The sequence below is a fragment of the Bubalus bubalis genome, chromosome 3, assembly GCF_019923935.1.
Source record: "Bubalus bubalis isolate 160015118507 breed Murrah chromosome 3, NDDB_SH_1, whole genome shotgun sequence".
NCBI classification, from domain to species: Eukaryota; Metazoa; Chordata; class Mammalia; order Artiodactyla; family Bovidae; genus Bubalus; species Bubalus bubalis.
The window spans coordinates 108,324,764-108,345,873 of record NC_059159.1 but is presented as its reverse complement, the minus strand read 5'-3'; the positions used below and the strand labels follow the sequence as shown (position 1 = coordinate 108,345,873).

Genomic DNA, 21,110 nt, shown 5'->3' with positions numbered 1-21,110 from the left:
TTATGCATATAGAGATGCTAGTTCTTTTCAACAAAAACTTGTCTCCAGAGGAATTATAAATCTGAATGCTGAATGGGAAAAGTCTCAGCATACATATGCATAACACTGATTGCAAAGGGGGTGTGAACCTGAGCAATATCTGACAACGAAAATCAGAGCTGAATTCTGGTTTCTGGTTACTTGACAAGAAACACATTTGCTTCGTGAATTTCAAAGAAGTTAAAAATGTTGACTCCAGATGGGAGAATATATTAATTTAAAACTTTAGAACTATTAGTGTAGCTCACAACTACTCTGTCAGCTATTGTATTTCTGATGTAAATCTGAGCCAACCTTTTCTATTAGGTTTTATAATCAACTGCTGTCTAGGACTTTACATGAAAATTACCCCAGAGACTCAGCTATATTTCCTGGCACATTAGAAGCATTAAAACTAGTAGAATCACAGACTACAAAGAAATATTTGACAATCCTCTTCAAAGATTTCAGAGGCAAATGATTTATATGCCAAGGTATTGCTATTTTGTGACACATTTCTCAAACTGACAAATGAAGACTTTTAGAGATATTTGCAAGAGTCATAAAGAAAATTTTATGTCCTTGGGAGAAATGGTGACATTTCGGACTTATGAAGAGGGACTTTGTTTTTCAATGTGTCTCATGCTCTGTGTGATTTATGTATTTATAACTATGAAGCCACAGAATTTGAAACCTAAAAGCTGCACTCAAAAGAAAAATATTTAATGGAGACAGATAAGTGAGGTCATTTCCCTCACTCAGCATATATTGAGTGGCATGTAAATAAGACCCATCATTATTGTGAAATTTTGTATAAGAAACTTTAGAAACAGGAAGCCCCATGGAGAATATAGGAAGTAAACAAAAGAATACAGCATGGGAGACTGTTTATCTTAACAGTTGAAATGTTAAATGTTGTCAGTATAATTAACTGCCAAACACGCGTTCCGGGAAACAAACTCACTCAGAAGGACAATGCAGACAGTGGAGTGGTTTATTACACTGGCAGGCGCAAGGCAGAGTCTCCTCTTAGCCAAAGATCCTGATCAGTTTTTGTGAAAACCTTATATACCCTAAGTGTAGATGCTCAAACTCACCTCCCCAAATTCTCTGAAACTAGTCTAAACAAAGGAAAAGAAAGATACAAAGTTAACCCTTGATTCATATGCCTTAAAACCCGTGATTCATATGCCTTAAGCCTAGGTAGTTAACAGTGGACAATTATCAATAGGCCTGTGGTCATACCCCAAAAAGCATAATAGAATTTATGATTCTATTCAGTTACACAGATAATTAGGGTATTCTTTTAGGCTAGGGAGAGTCTAGACACAAGCCCTAGGGCTCTTCCATCCAGGGGGTCTGGTTTTCCAGTTGGTATGTCATTTCCATAGATACTGAGCATATAGCTCAAAGTGCGCAGTCCAGCCTGAGATGGAGTCCTGCTTTCAAGATGGAGCCTGTTCTGTTTCCTCCTTCAATATGACTTTTAAAAGAGCTGGAGGAACATGGATTAAATGGAGTGACACTATGATTGATTATCCCACCTGGGACACTGTTAGAGGGAAATCAGGTACTAAGTACACTGAGAGTGGTGAAAACCAGCATTGTCCTGGTCAAATCAGGATTGGGACGTTTTGTTAACCGATGTTTTTTGACTACTGGATCTCAATTGTCTTCAGATTCGAGGATACTTCTTATGGTTCCTTTGATCTCCCCTCCAGAAACAGCTTATTTTGGCTGGCCAAAGACACTTAGGGTGGTGGAATAGTAAGACTAAAAAGAGACTGAGTCTTTAAAGTGTATTATATATTGGTAATTACTGTTATCCAAAGAACACTTTGATAGTATACTGGCATGAATGGCATGAAGACTAGTTTGGCCCCTGCAAACTAGAAACAAATGCCTGATTACCTGCATAAACTTCTATCCCTACACTCTTAATATTACTGGCTTAGATAACTTGAATTAATTACTGTAGAGTAGCATAAAATGGAGCTTCCCAGATGACGCTGGTGGTAAAGAATCTGCCTGCCAATACAGGAGACACAAGAGACATGGCTCAATATCTGGGTTGGGAAGAGCCTGTGGAGGCAGGCATGACAACCCACTCCAGTGTTCTGGCCTGGAGAATCTCTTGGACAGAGGAGACTGGCGGGCAACAATCCATAAAGTCACAGAGTCTGAAATAACTGAAGTGACTGAGCATGAACATGCAACATGAAAAGATTATACTATGTGAGCTAAAGGACCATTTTAATGCACACTTCTACGAATCCATGAGCAAAGTATACTGAGTAGATAATACAATGTTCTTTCATTTCAAAGCAATTCATTCTATTAACATTGAAACAAATGAAAAAGCCTTTCTTCATAAATAGTATCTACAGCAAAAACAGTCTTTCATTATGAACATAGCTACACAGTTCAGTTCAGTTCAGTCGCTCAGTCGTGTCTAACTCTTTGCAACATCATGAACTGCAGCACGCCAGGCCTCCCTGTCCATCACCAACTCCAGGAGTCCACCCAAAACCATGTCCATTGAGTCGATGATGCCATCCAACCATCTCATCTTCTGTCATCCCCTTCTCCTCCTGCCCTCAATCTTTCCCAGAATCAGGATCTTTTCCAATGAGTCAGCTCTCTGCATCAGGTGGCCAAAGTATTGGAGTTTCAGCTTCAACATCAGTCCCTCCAATGAACACCCAGGACTGATCTCCTTTAGGATGGACTGGTTGGAACTCCTTGCAGTCCAAGGGACTCTCAAGTCTTCTCCAACACCACAATTCAAAAGCATCCATTCTTCGGCACTCAGCTTTCTTTATAGTCCAATTCTCACATCCATACATCACTACTGGAAAAACCATAGCTTTGACTAGACGGACCTTTGTTGGCAAAGTAATGTTTCTGCTTTTGAATATGCTGTCTAGGTTGGTCATAACTTTCTTCCAAGAAGCAAGTGTCTTTTAATTTGATGGCTGCAATCACCATCCGCAGTGATTTTAGAGCCCAGAAAAATAAAGTCAGCCACTGTTTCCACTGTTTTTCCATCTATTTGCCATGAAATGATGGGACTGGATGCCATGATCTTAGTTTTCTGAATGTTGAGCTTTAAGCCAACTTTTTCACTCTCCGCTTTCACTCGCATCAAGAGGCTCTTTAGTTCTTCTTCACTTTCTGCCATAAGGGTGGTGTCATCTGTGTATCTGAGGTTATTGATATTTCTCCTGGCAATCTTTATTCCAGCTTGTGTTTCTTCCAGTCCAGCGTTCCTCATGATGTACTCTGCATATAAGTTAAATAAGCAGGGTGACAATATACAGCCTTGACGTACTCCTTTTCCTATTTGGAACCAGTCTGTTGTTCCATGTTCAGTTCTAACTATTGCTTCTTGACCTGCATACAGGTTACTCAAGAGGCAGGTCAGGTGGTCTGGTATTCCCATCTCTTGAAGAATTTTCCACAGTTTGTTGTGATCCACACAGTCAAATGCTTTGGCATAGTCAATAAAGCAGAAATAGATGTTTTTCTGGAACTCTCTTGCTTTTTCCATGATCCAGTGGATGTTGACAATTTGATCTCTGGTTCCTCTGCCTTTTCTAAAACCAGTGTGAACATCTGGAAGTTCACAGTTCACATATTGCTGAAGCCTGGCTTGGAGAATTTTGAACATTACTTTGCTAGAGTGTGAGACGAGTGCAATTGTGCGGTAGTTTGAGCATTCTTTGGCATTGCCTTTCTTTGGGATTGGAATGAAAACTGACCTTTTCCAGTCCTGTGGCCACTGCTGAGTTTTCCAAAATTGCTGACATATTGAGTACAGGACTTTCACAGCATCATTAGCTACACAAATGAACACTTTTTCCATTTCTTCCTAAAAATCATTCAAAAGCAGCAAAGGAAATGGAAAAATTAAAAGAAAACTAATTTATGGCAAAGTTATAATCCCTAGATTACATCATGTATAAGGGCTACTTTAAGCAGCCAAGTTCCAGTTGAAGACAAGTGGAAGAAGCAGAGACAGAGCCGATAATCTCAGTAGAGAGATTGTCGAAAACTAGGAACTCTCAGAGCACCAGCCAGACTACATTCTCATAGTTTTGCAGATAAACTCTTTCACTGAAAACAGTGGAAATGCTAGATCAATATATACATATACACACATGTGTGTGTGTGTGTATTTTAAATTCCAACACATTGAAAGTATGAAAGAGCTGATAATCCAGTAGGGAATTTAAAGGCCAATTTTTGGATGAAAGCCTGTAACCAAAGGGATAAATAGAATTTTAAAACACAAAACCTGTTGATGCCCTTGGGACATTTGCTAATATGCACAGGGGCAATGGCTTCAGGGCTGGAGGTACTAAAGTCTAGCCCTGGAGCCCACCTAGGACGGGAGTTTTACAAGGAAGTCTTCCATATGTGACAGATATTATGCCTGCCAATACAATTTCTCCTTTTTTCTGGAAATACAAGCGATTAAAATTCCCAGAACCTTTGCAGTTAGTGAGGTTTATTTGACTAGCTCTGGCCAATAAAAAAAAAAAAAAAAAAAAAGAGCAGAAATGATACATTTCATTTCTCCTGTAGAATTCTCAAATCTTTTTTTTCCCTGCCAAAGCAAAAGACTTTCTAGATGATGGCACCTCAATCAGCCTGAATCCCAGAGGATCTCTGTGGAGGAATGCCGAAAGTTCACCAGAAACCTAAAGAAACTCTTCTGTGAGCAGGAAATACACCTTTATGTGTTAAACCACTGAGATTTTAGGAGCTGTATATTATCAGTGGAATGCAAAAATAGGAAGTCAAGAAACACCTGGAGTAACAGGCAAATTTGGACTTGGAGTACAGAATGAAGCAGGGCAAAGGCTAACAGAGATTTGCCAAGAGAACGCACTGGTCATAGCAAACACCCTCTTCCAACAACACAAGAGAAGACTTTACACATAGACATCACCAGATGGTCAATACTGAAATCAGATTGATCATATTCTTTGCAGCCAGTGATGGAGAAACTCTGTACAGTCAGCAAAAACAAGACCAGGAGCTGACTGTGGCTCAGATCATGAACTCCTTATTGTAAAGTTCAGACTTAAATTGAAGAAACTAGGGAAAACCACTAGACCATTCACATATGACCTAAATCAAATCCTTATGATTATACAGTGGAAATGACAAATAGATTTAAAGGATTAGATCTGATAGACAGAGTGCCTGAAGAACTATGGATGGAGGTTCATGACACTGTACAGGAGGCAGGGATTAAAACCATCCCCAAGAAAAAGAAATGCAAAAAGGCAAAATAGCTGTCTGAGGAGGCCTTACAAATAACTGTGAAAAGAAGGGATGTGAAAAGCAAAGGAGAAAAGGAAAGATATAACCATTTGAATGCAGAGCACCAAAGAATAGCAAGGAGAGATAAGAAAGCCTTCCTCAGTGACCAATGCAAAGAAACAGAGGAAAACAACAGAATGGGAAAGACTAGAGATCTCTTCAAGAAAATTAGAAATACCAAGGGAACATTTCATGCAAAGATGGGCTCAATAAAGGACAGAAATGGTATGGACCTAAACAGAAACAGAAGATATGAAGAAGAGGTGGCAAGAATACACAGAAGAACTGTACAAAAAAGATCTTCATGACCCAGATAACCATGAAGGTGTGGTCACTCATCTAGACCCACACATGCTGGAATGCAAAGCCAAGGGGGCCTGAGGATGCATCACTATAAACACAGCTAGTGGAGGTGATGGAATTCCAGTTGAACTATTTCAAATCCTGAATGATAATGATGTTAAAGTGTTGCAGTCAATATGCCAGCAACTTTGGAAAACTCAGCAGTGGCCACAGGACTGAAAAAGGCCAGTTTTCATTCCAATCCCAAAGAAAGGCAATGCCAAGGAATGTTCAACCTACCACACAATTGCACTCATCTCACACTCTAGCAAAGTAATGCTCAAAATTCTCCAAGCCAGGCTTTAACAGTACATGAATCATGAACTTCCAGATGTTCAAGCTGGATTTAGAAGAGGCAGAGGAACTAGAGATCAAATTGCCAACATCCACTGGATCATCAAAAAAGCAAGAGAGTCCCAGAAAAGCATCTATTTCTGCTTTATTGACTATGCCAAAGCCTTTGACAGTGCGGATCACAACAAACTGTGGAAAATTCTTCAAGAGATGGGAATACCAGACCACGCAACCTGCTTCCTGAGAAATCTGTATGCAGGTCAAGAAGCAACAGTTAGAACTGGACATGGAACAACAGACTGGTTCCAAATTGGGAAAGGAGTACGTCAATGCTGTATATTTTCACCCTGCTTATTTCACTTATATGCAGAGTACATCATGTGAAATGCTGGTCTGGATGAAGCACAAGCTGGAATCAAGATTGCCGGGAGAAATATCAATAACCTCAGATACACAGATGACACCACCCTTATGGCAGAAAGTGAAGAGGAACTAAAGAGCCTCTTGATGCAAGTGAAAGCGGAGAGTGAAAAAGTTGGCTTAAAGCTCAACATTCAGAAAACTAAGATCATGGCATCCGGTCCCATCACTTCATGGCAAAAAGATGGGGAAACAGTGGAAACAGTGACAGACTATTTTTAGGGGCTCCAAAATCACTGCAGATAGTGACGGCAGCCATGAAATTAAAAGATGCTTGCTCCTTGGAAGAAAAGCTATGACCAACATAGACAGCATATTCAAAAGCAAAGACATTACTTTGCCTACAAAGGTCTGTCTAGTCAAGGTTATGGTTTTTCCAGTAGTTATGTATGGATGTGAGAGTTGGACCATAAAGAAAGCTGAATGCCAAAGAACTGATGCTTTTGAACTATGGTGTTGGAGAAGACTCTTGAGAGTCCCTTGGACTGCAAGGAGATCAAACCAGTCAATCCAAAATGTTTGATTCAATCAATCCTGAATATTCATTGGAAGGATTGATGCTAAAGCTGAAACTCCAATACTTTGACCACCTGATGCAAAGAACTGACACATTGGAAAAGACCCTGGTGTTGGAAAATATTGAAAGCAGGAGGAGAAGGGGACGACAGAGAATGAGATGGTTGGATGGCATCACTGACTCAATGAACATGAGTGAGCAAGCTCTGGGTGTTGGTAATGGACAGGGAAGCCTGGCGTGCTGCAGTCCATGGGGTCTCAGAGTTGGACACAACTGAGCAACTGAAATTAACTGATATAAAAATGTACACGTATTTTCAAACACTGTAGGGGAAGGATAAGTAATTCCTTCACTTTGAAAACTAAAATAATGGGCCATCTTTAGTTATCCATGTGGATCCTAGGAGCTAGGACAACCTGCTCTAGAAAACTTTCCCTGGTCCAACAGGCCTAAGTGCTCCTCTTAGATGTCTCCAGAGCACTCTGCTTACTCCAGTCCTAGCAAGTATTACAGTACATAGTAATTGCCCAGCAAGACCCCTCTGAGGGTAATGTGATTTATTATAGGTCTTATTACTGTCTCACAGTAATCTTGACCTCCTAAGGGCAGGGAGAATGTCTTATTCACTGTCAAATCTGAAACCCAGTTGATGCCATTCATAAGAGATCTCTTTATTTAGAAAAAAACATTGTTTGTTTTGGTAGGGGTTATTTGGTATTTTGCTTTTTGTTTTCAAAAGCTCATTTCATGCTTCTGGGTCCTGGCGGAACAGCTCAGTGTTTTCCCAAGTGTTCTAAAAATTGTGACAAGTGATTCATAAATTTTAATTTCAAAATATTCTTCCTACCACTTTCTATAAAAGGAAGATAAATTCTTTGCAATAAATAAATGAAATTACATTAATTCTTCCATTTGATTGAACTTGGAACTATCTGATTGAGGATCTAACATTCAACAAAGAAACATAATTTTTTTGTGAATTAATTACCTTTGTTAATGCATCAAAACTTAGTGTGATAAAAATAAAGAAAATACTTAGTGTGACTAATATCAATTAAAATGTAATTATATTTCAAAATTAAATATTATAAACAGTAATAGAAGATGTGTCTATTAAAAGCAGCAATATACTACTCAAATTTATTCAGAAATTTTTCAAAACACCACAAAATCTTTTGTTCACCAAATCTCTACACAAGATTTTTATTTTCTATCTGTGATATCTAAGGTCAATTTTTTTTAATTATTTTTTTAAAGAATCAGTTTTTGTTTTTGTTTTAATTTATCTTTGGCTGTGCTGGTTCTTTATTGCTTTATTCCTATGTGCAGGCTTACTCTAGTTGTGAGGAGCAGAGGCTACTTTTCATTGAGGTTCTCAGGCTTCTCATTGTGCTGGTTCCTCTTGTTGTGAAACATGGGCTTTAGGCACATGGGCTTCAGTAGTTGCAGCTCCTGGGCTCTAGTGAGCTGGCTCAGTAGTAGTGGCACACAGGCTTAGTTGCTTCACAGTGTGTGGGATCTTCCTGGACCAGGGATCGAACCCATGTCACTTGCATTGGCAGGCAGATTCTTAACCACTGGACCACCAGGGAAGTCCTTAAGGTCAATTTTTGAAAACTGCATGTATGGGTGCCACTTGGGTGGGTGAGTGGGGAAATTTAAAGTCGAAATAATAGCTAATGTAGGAAATCATCAATATATTCAGTTCTCTTCAGTTGCTCAGTCATGTCCGACTCTTTGCAACCCCATGGACTGCAGCATGCCAAGCTTCCCTGTCCATTACCAACACCCAGAGCTTGCTCAAATTCATGTCCATTGAGTCAGTGATGCCATCCAACCATCTCATTCTCTGCTGTCCCCTTCTCCTCCTGCCTTCAATTTTTTCCAACACCAGGGTCTTTTCCAATGAGTCAGTTCTTCGGATCAGGTGGCCAAAGTATTGGAGTTTCAGCTTCAGCATCAGTCCTTCCAATGAATATTCAGGACTGATTTCCTTTAAGATGGACTGGTTGGATCTCCTTGCATTCCAAGGGGCTCTCAAGAGTCTTCTCCAACACCATAGTTCAAAAGCATCAATTCTTCAGTGCTCAGCTTTCTTTATGGTCCAACTCTCACATCCATACATGACTACTGGAAAAAACCATAGCTTTGACTAGACAGACCTTTGTTGGCAAAGTAATGTCTCTGCTTTTGAATATGCTGTCTATGTTGGTCATAGCTTTTCTTCCAAGGAGCAAGCATCTTTTAATTTCATGGCTGCAGTCACCATCTGCAGTGATTTTGGAGCCCCTAAAAATAGTCTGTCACTGTTTCCCATCTATTTGCCATGAAGTGACAGGACCGGATACCATGATCTTAGTTTTCTGAATGTTGAGCTTTAAGCCAACTTTTCACTCTCCTCTTTCATCAAGAGGCTCTTTAGTTCCTCTTCACTTTCTGCCATAAGGGTGGTGTGATCTGTGTATCTGAGGTTATTGATATTTCTCCCGGCAATCTTGATTCCAGCTTGTGCTTCATCCAGACCAGCATTTCACATGATGTACTCTGCATATAAGTGAAATAAGCAGGGTGAAAATATACAGCATTGACGTACTCCTTTCCCAATTTGGAACCAGTCTGTTGTTCCATGTCCAGTTCTAACTGTTGCTTCTTGACCTGCATACAGATTTCTCAGGAAGCAGGTTGCATGGTCTGGTATTCCCATCTCTTGAAGAATTTTCCACAGTTTGTTGTGATCCGCACTGTCAAAGGCTTTGGCATAGTCAATAAAGCAGAAATAGATGCTTTTCTGGGACTCTCTTGCTTTTTTGATGATCCAGTGGATGTTGGCAATTTGATCTCTAGTTCCTCTGCCTCTTCTAAATCCAGCTTGAACATCTGGAAGCTCATGATTCATGTACTGTTGAAGCCTGGCTTGGAGAATTTTGAGCATTACTTTGCTAGAGTGTGAGATGAGTGCAATTGTGTGGTAGGTTGAACATTTTTGGCATTGCCTTTCTTTGGGATTGGAATGAAAACTGACCTTTTCCAGTCCTGTGGCCACTGCTGAGTTTTCCAAAGTTGCTGGCATATTGAGTGCAGCACTTCCACAGCATCATTTTTTAGGATTTGAAATAGCTCAACTGAAATCCCATCACCTCCATTAACATCAATATATTAATGGATTATATTTTAAACTTGTGTTATAAATTTGGGTATTTGGAATTCAGAATTCATTCTCCACTGCAGTAACTTTCTATAGGATATAGTATTATATCATATAAATATCTACAAGATAGGATGGGACATAGTAGATATCTATGGGATTATTGGGCTTCCCTGTTGGCTCAGCTGGTAAAGAATCTGCTTGCAATGCAGGAGACACAGGTTTGACTCAGGTGTGTGGGGAAGATCCTCTGGAGAGGGGAATGGCTACCTACTTCAGTATTCTTCTCTGGAGAAGAATACTGGAGAAATTTTCTCTCTGGAGAATACAGGGACAGAGGAGCTTGGTAGGCCACAGTCCATGGGGTCATAAAGAGGCAGATATGACTGAGCAGCTAAGCATACATAGGATTATCAGCCTAGCACTTCTCCTTTCTCCTGGGAATGTCCATTGTGCCCTATGGCTATTGGTGAGCTGCCATTTTCTACCTAAACTTGACCAGTCAGATGACCCCAAACAGATACTTGGCCCATTAATGGACATCTGACCTGAAATTTTAAAATTCAGAACTTAAGATATCTTAAAACCAGCTTTTTTGTTGGTTGAAGATCTAAGTTATAGATTACAGAACCATAGCAGTCATGTTTCCCATAGTCTTCAGTGATGAAATGAGGGTAAACAAAGAGGAGGAGAGAGCAGAAGTGAAGCAAGACCTGGAGGCAGTGGCATCCCTTACATCTGTTTTCCTGACGATGAGCTGCATCCCTGCTCTTCTTATCTAGTGATCAACCAGTCTATGAATATCATGACCTAATTAATTTCCTTCCTTCCTTATGCTAGTGCAAGCTGAGTATTTGTCAACTGCAGTCAGAAGAAGTCTGATCAGTACACACAGAAAATAGTACTGATGAGGTGGCTTCTCAGGCCAACTTAGAGAAGTTTATCAAACAGTGCTCGTTTAGTGCTATTGAAAACCTTGAGCCCTGAGCCTGGGTATCCTGGGGTCCATAAGATTGAACCTCTCCTTATCAAAATATCACTAAGCCCCACCTTCTTCTTACCTCCTCCCTCACACCTTACACATCCTTAACTAGAAAAGGACCATCATTAAGGGAAAGAAAGCTGGTGAAAAAGCACATGTGACTCTCTGTGAGGAAGAGTGCAGCAGCATTATGACAAAGCTCTGGTGACTCCTGCAGCCCAGGAGAGAGATGGTCCCAAGAACAGGAGGGAGTTGGCTCTGGCAGAGGTACTTGTATACAGCAATGATCTTTTCTAATCCAAGTGCACCCACATGAGGAAATGCCTGTCCTATAATATCTGCCCTACGGGTCAAGGGTTCATCTTGCAAGTAAAACTGTTTTATTTTGGCCATTAGGTAAATTAAGCAAAACCTCACACAAAGGTCAAGGTACAATTTTATAACCACTGGTTTTCAGAAAATGAATTTGGTTGGGATTGCACAAAGAGAGAATAGCACTGAAAGAAAAATACAGTCCAGACAAAAGGATGCAGAATGTCCTGCATCGTCCTGAAAAATAGAAAATAAGATGTTTCCCTCCCCAAAACTACTACATTCAAAAGCATTTGTGGGTATGTGCGTATGTTGAGAAATAAGAATGTAGCACTAAGATTAAAAATAACCATCGCGTAGGACCTACCATTATAGAACACAGACAAGAATGAAAGGGTGGTTAAACTAAAGGAATGTGAATAGCATCATCCTTTTTATCCAATATAAACTGGCAATTAAAAAGATATTTTTAAAAGATTCATAATAAACCATGAAGAATGACTCAGACTATGAAAGAGATGAAGTATTGTGTTTAAATTCTGATCATTTAGAGAATGTTTGCTCCAAGGGAAAAGCTGTAGAAAGTGATATCAAATTTTTTAAAGTACTTTTACTTTATTCTTACTATGAAAATAATACACATTCATTATGGAAAATGTAAAAGTGGCAAATAGGAAAAAAGAAAAGGACAAATAATCCATTAATCCACCATCCAGTAATAAAATACTTTGTGTTGCATAGCAAATATCTTTCAGCCTCTTTCCAATGCATATAGACATATATTTTTAACAAAAGAATTTATTACATGCTGTTTCTTTTTTTACTTAAAATGAGATTATATTTTAAAATATTAACCTTTACATTTTTCTTTGCTTAACTCTTTAAAATAATCTTTGTTCTAATAAATTAGAGGCATCCACATTCGCACTGGGAAGATCTAGGACTGTTTTGAATACTAAGAAAAATAAAGTGTTGGTGATTAACTTCTGAATAACAATAAATTCCTTTAGTCCTGCTGCTGCTGCTGTTTAGTCACTAAATTGTGTCCAACTCTTTGTGACTCCATGGACTGTAGCCTGCCAGGCTCCTCTGTACATGGGATTTCCCAGGCAAGAATACTGGAGTGGGTTGCCATTCCCTTCTCCAGGGGACTTTCCCAACCCAGGGATCGAACCGGCATCTCCTATTTGGCAGGCAGATTCTTTACCACTGAGCCACCTGGGAAGCCCTCTTTAGTCCTGGGTCAGATGCTTTTATTGAAAGTCAGGAGCTGTTAAGAAATAAAAGGGCTAAATTTCTTAAACTTTGAGAGTCAGTGGGCCAGCTACAGGACCACTATGTTCTGGGTACCCCTACCACAGTGGCTACTACCAGCCTAAGTTAGGGTACAGGGGAGGATGAGCTGACATGGGGATCTATAGTGCTAAGGAGAGCCAAAATAGAAGTGAGTCTGTAAGCAGACCCCTCAGGTCTTCAACGAACCAAGTGGATTAGTCAAAAATTCACCAATAGCAAGGACAGAAGTTGGATAAAGAATGAGGTGAGCAAGAACAAGGACCCACATGTAGACCTGGGAGACTCACTCCCCCATCACCAAAATACCGTATAACTTCAGTCCCTCATGCACACACAGATAACACCAGAAAAGGAGAGGGTGGAGGAGGTACGACTCAGAAGAGTGGGAACTGTTCTGAAAGAGACTATTTTAATCTAAAACAAACTGTTTAAACTCAGAGATAGAGAAATCCTTAAATTGGCATGTTTGAATTTTTCTCTAGTAACCAACAGTTGAAAAACCTTGAGGATCAGTTTTAGAAAACAAATTTTATATATGCATCTGACTTACATGAAAATTTCTAATTCTTCTACCGACTAGATAGTAAATATATTTCCACGTCATTGATCTACTATCAGTTCAGTTCAGTCGCTCAGTCATGTATGACTCTTTGCGACCCCATGAATTGCAGCACACCAGGCCTCCCTGTCCATCACCAACTCCCAGAGTTCACCCAAACTCTTGTACATCGAGTCGGTGATGCCATCAAGCCATCTCATCCTCTGTTGTCCCCTTCTCCTCCTGCCCCCAATCCCTCCCAGCATAAGAGTCTTTTCCAATGAGTCAACTCTTCACATGAAGTGGCCAAAGTATTGGAGTTTCAGCTTTAGCATCAGTCCTTCCAAAGAACACCCAGGACTGATCTCCTTTAGAATGGACTGGTTGGATCTCCTTGCAGTCCAAGTGACTTTCAAGAATTTTCTCCAACACCACAGTTCAAAACCATCAATTCTTCAGCACTCAGCTTTCTTCACAGTCCAACTTTAACATCCATACATGACCACAGGAAAAACCATAGCCTTGACTAGACGGACCTTTGTTGACAAAGTAATGTCTCTGCTTTTGAATATGCTATCTAGGTTGGTCATAACTTTCCTTCCAAGGAGTAAGTGTCTTTTAATGTCATGGCTGCAATCACCATCTGCAGTGATTTTGGAGCCCCCCAAAATAAAGTCTGACACTGTTTCCACTGTTTCCCCATCTATACTATCACATCATCTTAAATGGTCACAGTATTATAACCTGAAATGTTTTTTAAAGCCTGAGTTAAGACACAACTACTGAGCTTGTGCTGGGCACTCTAGAATCTGTGCTCTACAACAAGAGAAGCCCAGGTATCGCAACTAGAGATGTCCTTGCACCACTGCAAGAGAAGGCCCGCACCCTGCAATGAAGACCCAACGCAGCCAAATTTTTTTTTAAGTATGAGTTAAGAAATTAGAATGCCTCTTTAAAATGTGACTATCCTTTGTCCCTATACTAACTAAGAATTTCCTAAGTACCTGTTATTCATGTATCTGTCATTACCAGTACATTCCTGGTAATTCGTGTACTACATCTAGGAAGAGTACATGTTTAGCTCCCATTTTTAAATTCTTTACTATTCTAATCAAAGCCTAATGCTTTATAATCCTCTAATCTTACCTCTACAGAGGTGACCAAACGTGCTTCAGTGTCATCCTGCTGTATCAGGATCAGGGCTGTGCATGTACAGAAACACAGATGGACTTAGAGATTTATTACGCCAAACCAATTAAGTCAGGAAGACAAAGATAAAAACCACATAATATCACTTATATATGGAATCTAAAATAGGACACAAATGAACATTTCTATGAAACAGACTCACAGAGTACAGACTTGTGGTTGCCAAGGGGGAGGGCGCTGGGGGGAAGGAAGGATTGGGAATTTGGGATTAGCCAGATGCAAACTATTACATACAAGATAGACAACCAAAAAGGTCCTATTGTATAGCACAGGGAACTATATTCAATATCATGTAATAAATCATAATGGAAAAGAATTTGAAAAAAATATATATGTAAAACTGAGTCACTTTTCTGTATAGCAGAAATTAACACAATATTGTAAATCAACTGTATATAATTTAATTTAAAAAATGTTTTAAGGGTCAGGACTGTGAAAATCAGCTCTGGGTTTACTATGGATCTGCATTATCCTGTAGTCCTTTACCTTAGGGTCTTTTTAAAATATAAAATAGAGGCCCCCAGCCTGCAATGCCTTTTGTGTATTGTGTGTGTGTCCTTTCTATCTGCTCATTTGTTCATTTCTTTGATAAACATTATTTGAGTACCAACTGTGTTCTTATAATTTACCCTGAGGCTTGCTCTTCTCATTTCTCATTACTGACCAAAAAAGCTCTTTAAATTCTCTTCTCTTTCCTCTCCATATAACCAAACATTTAAGATGCACAAAAGAAGAGTTAAAAACTTTTGACTGAGGGTCTAAGTTGTTAAAGTAGAAGAATGGAGGCTTGCTGGAAGGGGAAGCATTTATGGATTTCAACAGAGGCAGGCTGCAACATGACATTACTAAAGAGCTTGCTTTATTTTCTTTGCCTTTTTATCTTGAGTGTGTGCTGGAGATGTGAGAAGATGGGATTGATGGATAAAGAAGATCTGTTTAACTCTAGCTTGGTCCTTAGCGGTGTGAAAGACTCTAAAGACTTCCAGGTTAGTCCACGAGAAAACTGCTGATTAAATGTAAGAAGAACATACAGCACATTAGAAAAGTCATCTCTATTTTCTAATAAACATACTAATGATATCCTAGTGCCTTGAAACTGGATTCTCCTCTAAATGTGAAGTACCTTGAATTCATATGAACTCCTTGTTCAAACAGCACAATAGAATATAAGTCTGAAGAGCATCATAGAAAGTTCTTTAATTTCTTTCCCCCACCCAAATGGTTTTCTGTAAAAAAATTTAAAACTATCAAGTTCCCTACCCTACAATTATCACCACATTTTAATTTTTCTTCCTTTTTCCCCTTTCTCTTTCTGTTTTCTTCCTATAATGGGGGTGGTGGGGCAGGAGAGTAAAATACCCAAGCTCTTTAATTTAGGACTCAGGCAGGAGAGAGAAGTAATTGAAATTAAAAATATATAAAATTAACCTGAGTGAGTCCTTAAAACTCTTTAAATGTCACCATGGAGACCAGAGCATGGACTGTCTCCATGGAGACTTGAGTGAATTTTTTTGGCTCATCACTTACTGCTGCTGCTGCTAAATCGTGTCAGTCCTGTCCAACTCCGTGTGACCCCATAGATGGCAGCCCACCAGGCTCCTCTGTCCCTGGGATTCTCCACGCAAGAATACTGGAGTGGGTTGCCATTTCCTTCTCCAATGCATGAAAGTGAAAAGTAAAGTGAAGTCGCTCAGTCGCAACCGACTCTTCATGACCCCATGGAATGTAGCCCACCAGGCTCCTCTGGCCATGGGATTCTCCAGGCAAGAGTACTGGAGTGGGTTGCCATTGCCTTCTCTCATCACTTACTACCAGATGTCAGTTTGGCCAAGGAAAAAGAGATAAGTATAATAAATAAATAAATAAGAACTAGCCTCACACTAGAGAATTTATTAAGGGCAAATCTAGTTGTCCTGGTTCTTAGTATTCAATTATTCCAATGAGTGGGAAGATATCCCAAGAGAAAACTTCCCCTCAACTCATAATTTCCAATGGAAACATCTGATGATATAGTTCCATAAATGCTATAGGAATGAATAGAGAAAGATAGTTTCTAGAAAAAATTCAGAAGCATCAAGGTATAATGCAAGTGATATGCCTCTCTATTCACCACTCCAACTGCCAAGAAGACAAGGCTCCTATACAATTTCTTATCCAGTAATGGACCAGAAACACTTTTAACAGCCATTCTGGGTATTTCAGCTTATCATGTCTATCATACACAACTCTTTTTAATGTGTAGAGAAGTCAAACAGACTTGCATTACATTCTGCATAAAGAGGAACACAGGAATCACTAAAATGTTTATTAAGAGGTACCTCAGAATTTCTCCAAGTTAGATTATATTTTGCGAACCTATAGGCACAGTCCCTTAGTTGATCAACTACTCAATTGAGAGGCCACAAAATGATTATTTTATATTTTATTTTATGCCACACCATGAAACATGCAGAATCTCAGTTCCCTGACCAGGGATTAAACCTATGGCCCCTGCAGTGGAAGCATGGAGTCTTAACCACTGAACCACTATTGCTGCTGCTGCTGCTGCTGCTAAGTCGCTTCAGTCGTGTCTGACTCTGTGCAACCCCATAGACGGCAGCTCATCAGGCTCCACCGTCCCTGGGATTCTCCAGGCAAGAACACTGGAGTGGGGTGCCATTGCCTTCTCCGGAACCACTACTGACGTGCCCTCAAATGGTGTATTTTAGATAGTAGGTGTTCATCAATTAATCACTAACATAAGGTTAAAATCCAATAAAAGTCTTTTAAAAATTCAATAAAAGTTTTAATATATAACAAAATAAGTCAAAAGAAAGCAAACAGTGATGACCACAATACATAAAAACAAAATGGTCAATGACATTTATTCATCTAGAAATTTATACAATTTGAACTTTATATAGTTTTTTTTTTTTAGGACAGATCTTGGTGAATGGATATGGAAGGAAAATAAGGATGCCAGCAGCACAGCCAGCTCAGAGAAATGCAAGTGTTTCTCAGATTTGACAATTGATTCTCATTATTTGAGGCTGTTATGTTCTAAAAAGTCACAAACAATTAGAAATACTGAATCATTGTTCTTGGGGGAAATACAGGATTAGGTTCCTATGAGCTTCAGGTCACATTTTCATCAACTAATCAATATGTGACCTAGTTTTATGTGTGTCCCTGTTTAAACACATCTTGTTTAATATATATTGTTGACTCACTAACATTGAAATTACAGCCAATAGCATTGTAACTCAAGTCCGAATGAAGTTTATGTAACACACATACTTTCTTCGTGAGGCACATAACAGCCTTCTTGCACTTAGGAACACTAGACAGCACTTCAGCACTATGTTTGGGGGCCACCTGAACAATGATATCACCAACAAAATGTACAAAAATGCAAAAAACATGGCACTAAGTAGACTGTGAAAAGAATACTTGTTTACAGGAAGAGGAGCTAAAACAAGAAGGCAGAGTGTCTGACGTCAACTAAGACTATGTGTGTGGGATGATTCAAATTTTTTGCCTCTCAGCACATGTCCATAAATGACCATGAAAGCACTGCAAGTAATGATTGGGGTTACATATAAATTTTTGCAAGGACTTTGCAAATACAGAATCTACAAGGAATGAGAGCAACTGTATTTACCAACTATAGAGAACCTCTTCTATTTCCCTCTGACACTGCTTCTTCCTATTACATTGCTCTTGTCTATTCTCTTTTGTGTACCTACAGAACCCCTATTCTTCCTTCTAAATCTTGCTCAGAAAACCATATGCACACTAACCACCCCCTCCTATTACATTTGCCTCTTACACTCATCTCTATTTGGCACAAATCAAATTACACTGAATTTACTGACATTCTACTTTATTGGCCAATGAAATTCATTGAGGTCAATGATCATGTCCTAATACATGTATATACTCTTACTGTGTTTACCTGCTAGGCTATCTGTCAAAAGATGCTTCACATATAATATCTTGTTTAATCTTATAATAATACTATCAACCCCATTTTGCAGTTGCAGAAACAGAGGCCTAGAACAGTCATGTCACTTACCATATCACAAGCTGCAGAACTGGTATTGAAACCTAAAATCCAAGCTTTTAATCATTATATTATGCTAAATAAATATTAGTTACTATGTATGATTGATTCCTTAATATGCACAGGCATGGTATTAAATGCTTTATATAAATTATTTCATTGAACCACTTTATCCATCTCTGTATCTCCAACACATAGCAAAGTCCATGACACAAAAATATTTGTTGGGTTGAATTTATTTCTTCCCGCTCCCAAACCTTTCTAAAACCAACAACATGAGAACTCTCTACAGTTCCAGTAGTGATCAGAATGACTTTCAGTTACACCACCCTTTTCTCCCACCAAGATCCTCATTCTCTTTCTCATACATATTTTTCTGTGTTTTGTTACTGATGTCTGTGACGACCACAAGGAAAATCTTGAAAGCAAAAGAGGTACAGAAGGGAGCAGAAGCACTGTCCACTTGAAAAATGTCTTTCTCCTTAACAATAATTTCTGGCAGTGACTTACATTATGACCTAAATCCTTATGGAGTAACAAAATCATGGAAGAGTTAAGTATTTTGCTTGAGGCCTGTGGGGTAACCCCTCTATGAGGCTAAAGAGGATTTTTCTACTTCCCAGTGTAGGTTTTGATTTCAAATTAATATAACCTGTCATAGTGAGTTCAAAGTAGGCAAAGAGTTGGTTTTAGGGATAAGAAGTAAAAGTAAGGGAGAGAGCTCATGGGAAAGGGAGTAGACAATAGAAAATTTGTAAGACAGAAACAACAGGAGTCACATACATTACATGAATGAAGGGATTAAGGAGAGTTTAGCCCTGGGCTAGAGTCAAAATTATTTTCTTTCAAAAGTGAAAGTATAAAGAGGACAAGATATGAAATTTCATTTCAGATCTTCCTCTTACCCAGAATATTCTAAATAATCCAAAAACAATAATTCTCAACAATACAGCCAGGAAAATTGACCCAAAGGACAGAATTCTAAATGCTCTAAAAGGCCTCATTTTTTCTCCCAATTATATGTGTCATGTTTTTGCTACTGGGCACTGTCATATTTAATAAACAGCAGAATCTCTAAGTGAATTCCAAGCCCAAAACTTAATGCAGGGAAGTAAATGTTTGCTGAGGTCAGGCAAGAAGTCAAAATTACCAGAGAAAGGGGTAGACTCATCTTAAACAGTAGCCAGTGTTCAACTCCCCAGTACATTCATGGTTGCCAGAAAAAATAAAATTCTTTGTTGCCAAGGCTTTCAGCTTTTCAAAAGAAGACACAATCCTCTATTTCCATGTGAAATCTCCTGGTTTTAAATGTGGTCAGTTATTTTAAAGGAAAAAATGTAAACACAGTGCATGTCAAATAATCTATGTTTGCTGGTTTACCCAGTGGGGAACACAGGGAATATTTTAGGGACCTCTTTCAAAGCATTCATTGTGTTTCACTGCCCCCAAGAAATGGCAGTCCTGAGGCCATCCTCTGAACAGACATCTCCTTCTGTGCCTTGGTCTCCTAACAGACTCTGCCATGATTCCCTGGCCTCTGCAGATACCCTCCACCTCCACTCTCTGTGTGGGTGATCTGTGACCTCTGGCAGACAGGGTCTGGTGGCAGCAGGTCTCCGTGTGTACTAGGGAGCTGTTCTTGGAGTCCTCTTCTATTTCTCGTCTGCCGTGCCCAAACTTTCAATCCTACACTCTCCATTTCTCCTTTGAAGATCTGTTTCCCTTTGTTTTCTCTCCTGATTTCTCTCTCGTAAATGATGTTTTTCTTTATCTGCTCTTTTCCTCTTTTCTTATTCTTTCCTGTTTATTTCATGCTCTTCACCCTTGTCCTCTGTCTCTTACTCTCCTTTCCTCCCCCGTCCCCCATCCCTTCCCTTCTTCTCCATCTCCCAGCACCTAGGAACCCGAAGAGAGCTCGCTCACCAGGAATACACCAATACTGGCTTCGAGTATTTCTTGTGATGGGAGCGGAGGGTTAGGGAGCCTTTGCGCTCCATTAAGTCCGTGGGTCCGAGTTCCAACCAGTATTGTCCATGGCTGCACCATTCCTGGCAGGAACTGTCAGAGCTATCCATGGCGGCCCTCCTGACTCAGACCTCGAAGGATTTCTCTCTGAACCTATCCTGTTCTCTGTGTTGACACAGTCCAAGATTCGGCGTCTCTCATCTCCTAAGCAACCTGGAGCGGGGTCAATGGAGGGGCGGGGTCAATGGAAGGGCGGGGCCAATAGAGAGGCCGATCCCTCAAACTTAACCGTCCTGGTTTCCTAGACAGTGTACGCAATTACTGATTAGGAATAAACTACATTCCCCAGAGTGCAGTGAGAGGAGTGAGCAGGCTACCTACAGGTTGGGAGGGACAACTGCATCCTGGGATATGTAGTTTCACCCTCCTAACAGCCTACCCCTTAGAGTGCACGGAGTTAAGCAGGAGCGCTGGGTCAGTTAAGGCCTAAGTGGACCTGAGCCCCGGGCCGGTCCGTCTGTTCTGGCTGTCCTTGGGGAAGTTTCTCTTTACCATTCATCATCTGTTGCCACCACATCTTCTGCTTACAAGTTACATAAATTTGACTAAAAGGAAGCTAGAGAACACCCCTCAAACCATAAAATATGCCTTTTCCATACAACTTTTCTGAGAAAGAGCCTTAGGCTTCAATAAATTCCA

The 21,110-nt window shown here is 39.8% G+C and overlaps 1 protein-coding gene across 3 annotated transcripts in view; it reads right to left on the bottom strand.

The window, feature by feature from the left end:
- The window catches only part of CFAP95 (cilia and flagella associated protein 95), a 130,700-nt gene that overhangs the window by 83,343 nt on the left and 26,247 nt on the right, over nt 1-21,110 (bottom strand). The window contains exon 1 of one of the 3 annotated variants that reach the window (XM_045165062.1): nt 20,370-20,632. The exons of the other annotated variants lie outside the window; for them this stretch is intronic. Within the exon in view, the coding sequence (XP_045020997.1) occupies nt 20,370-20,521 (152 nt within the window). The 5' untranslated portion in view covers nt 20,522-20,632. Of the gene's footprint in view, nt 1-20,369; nt 20,633-21,110 lie in introns of those variants that run through there. 3 annotated transcript variants of the gene reach the window in all.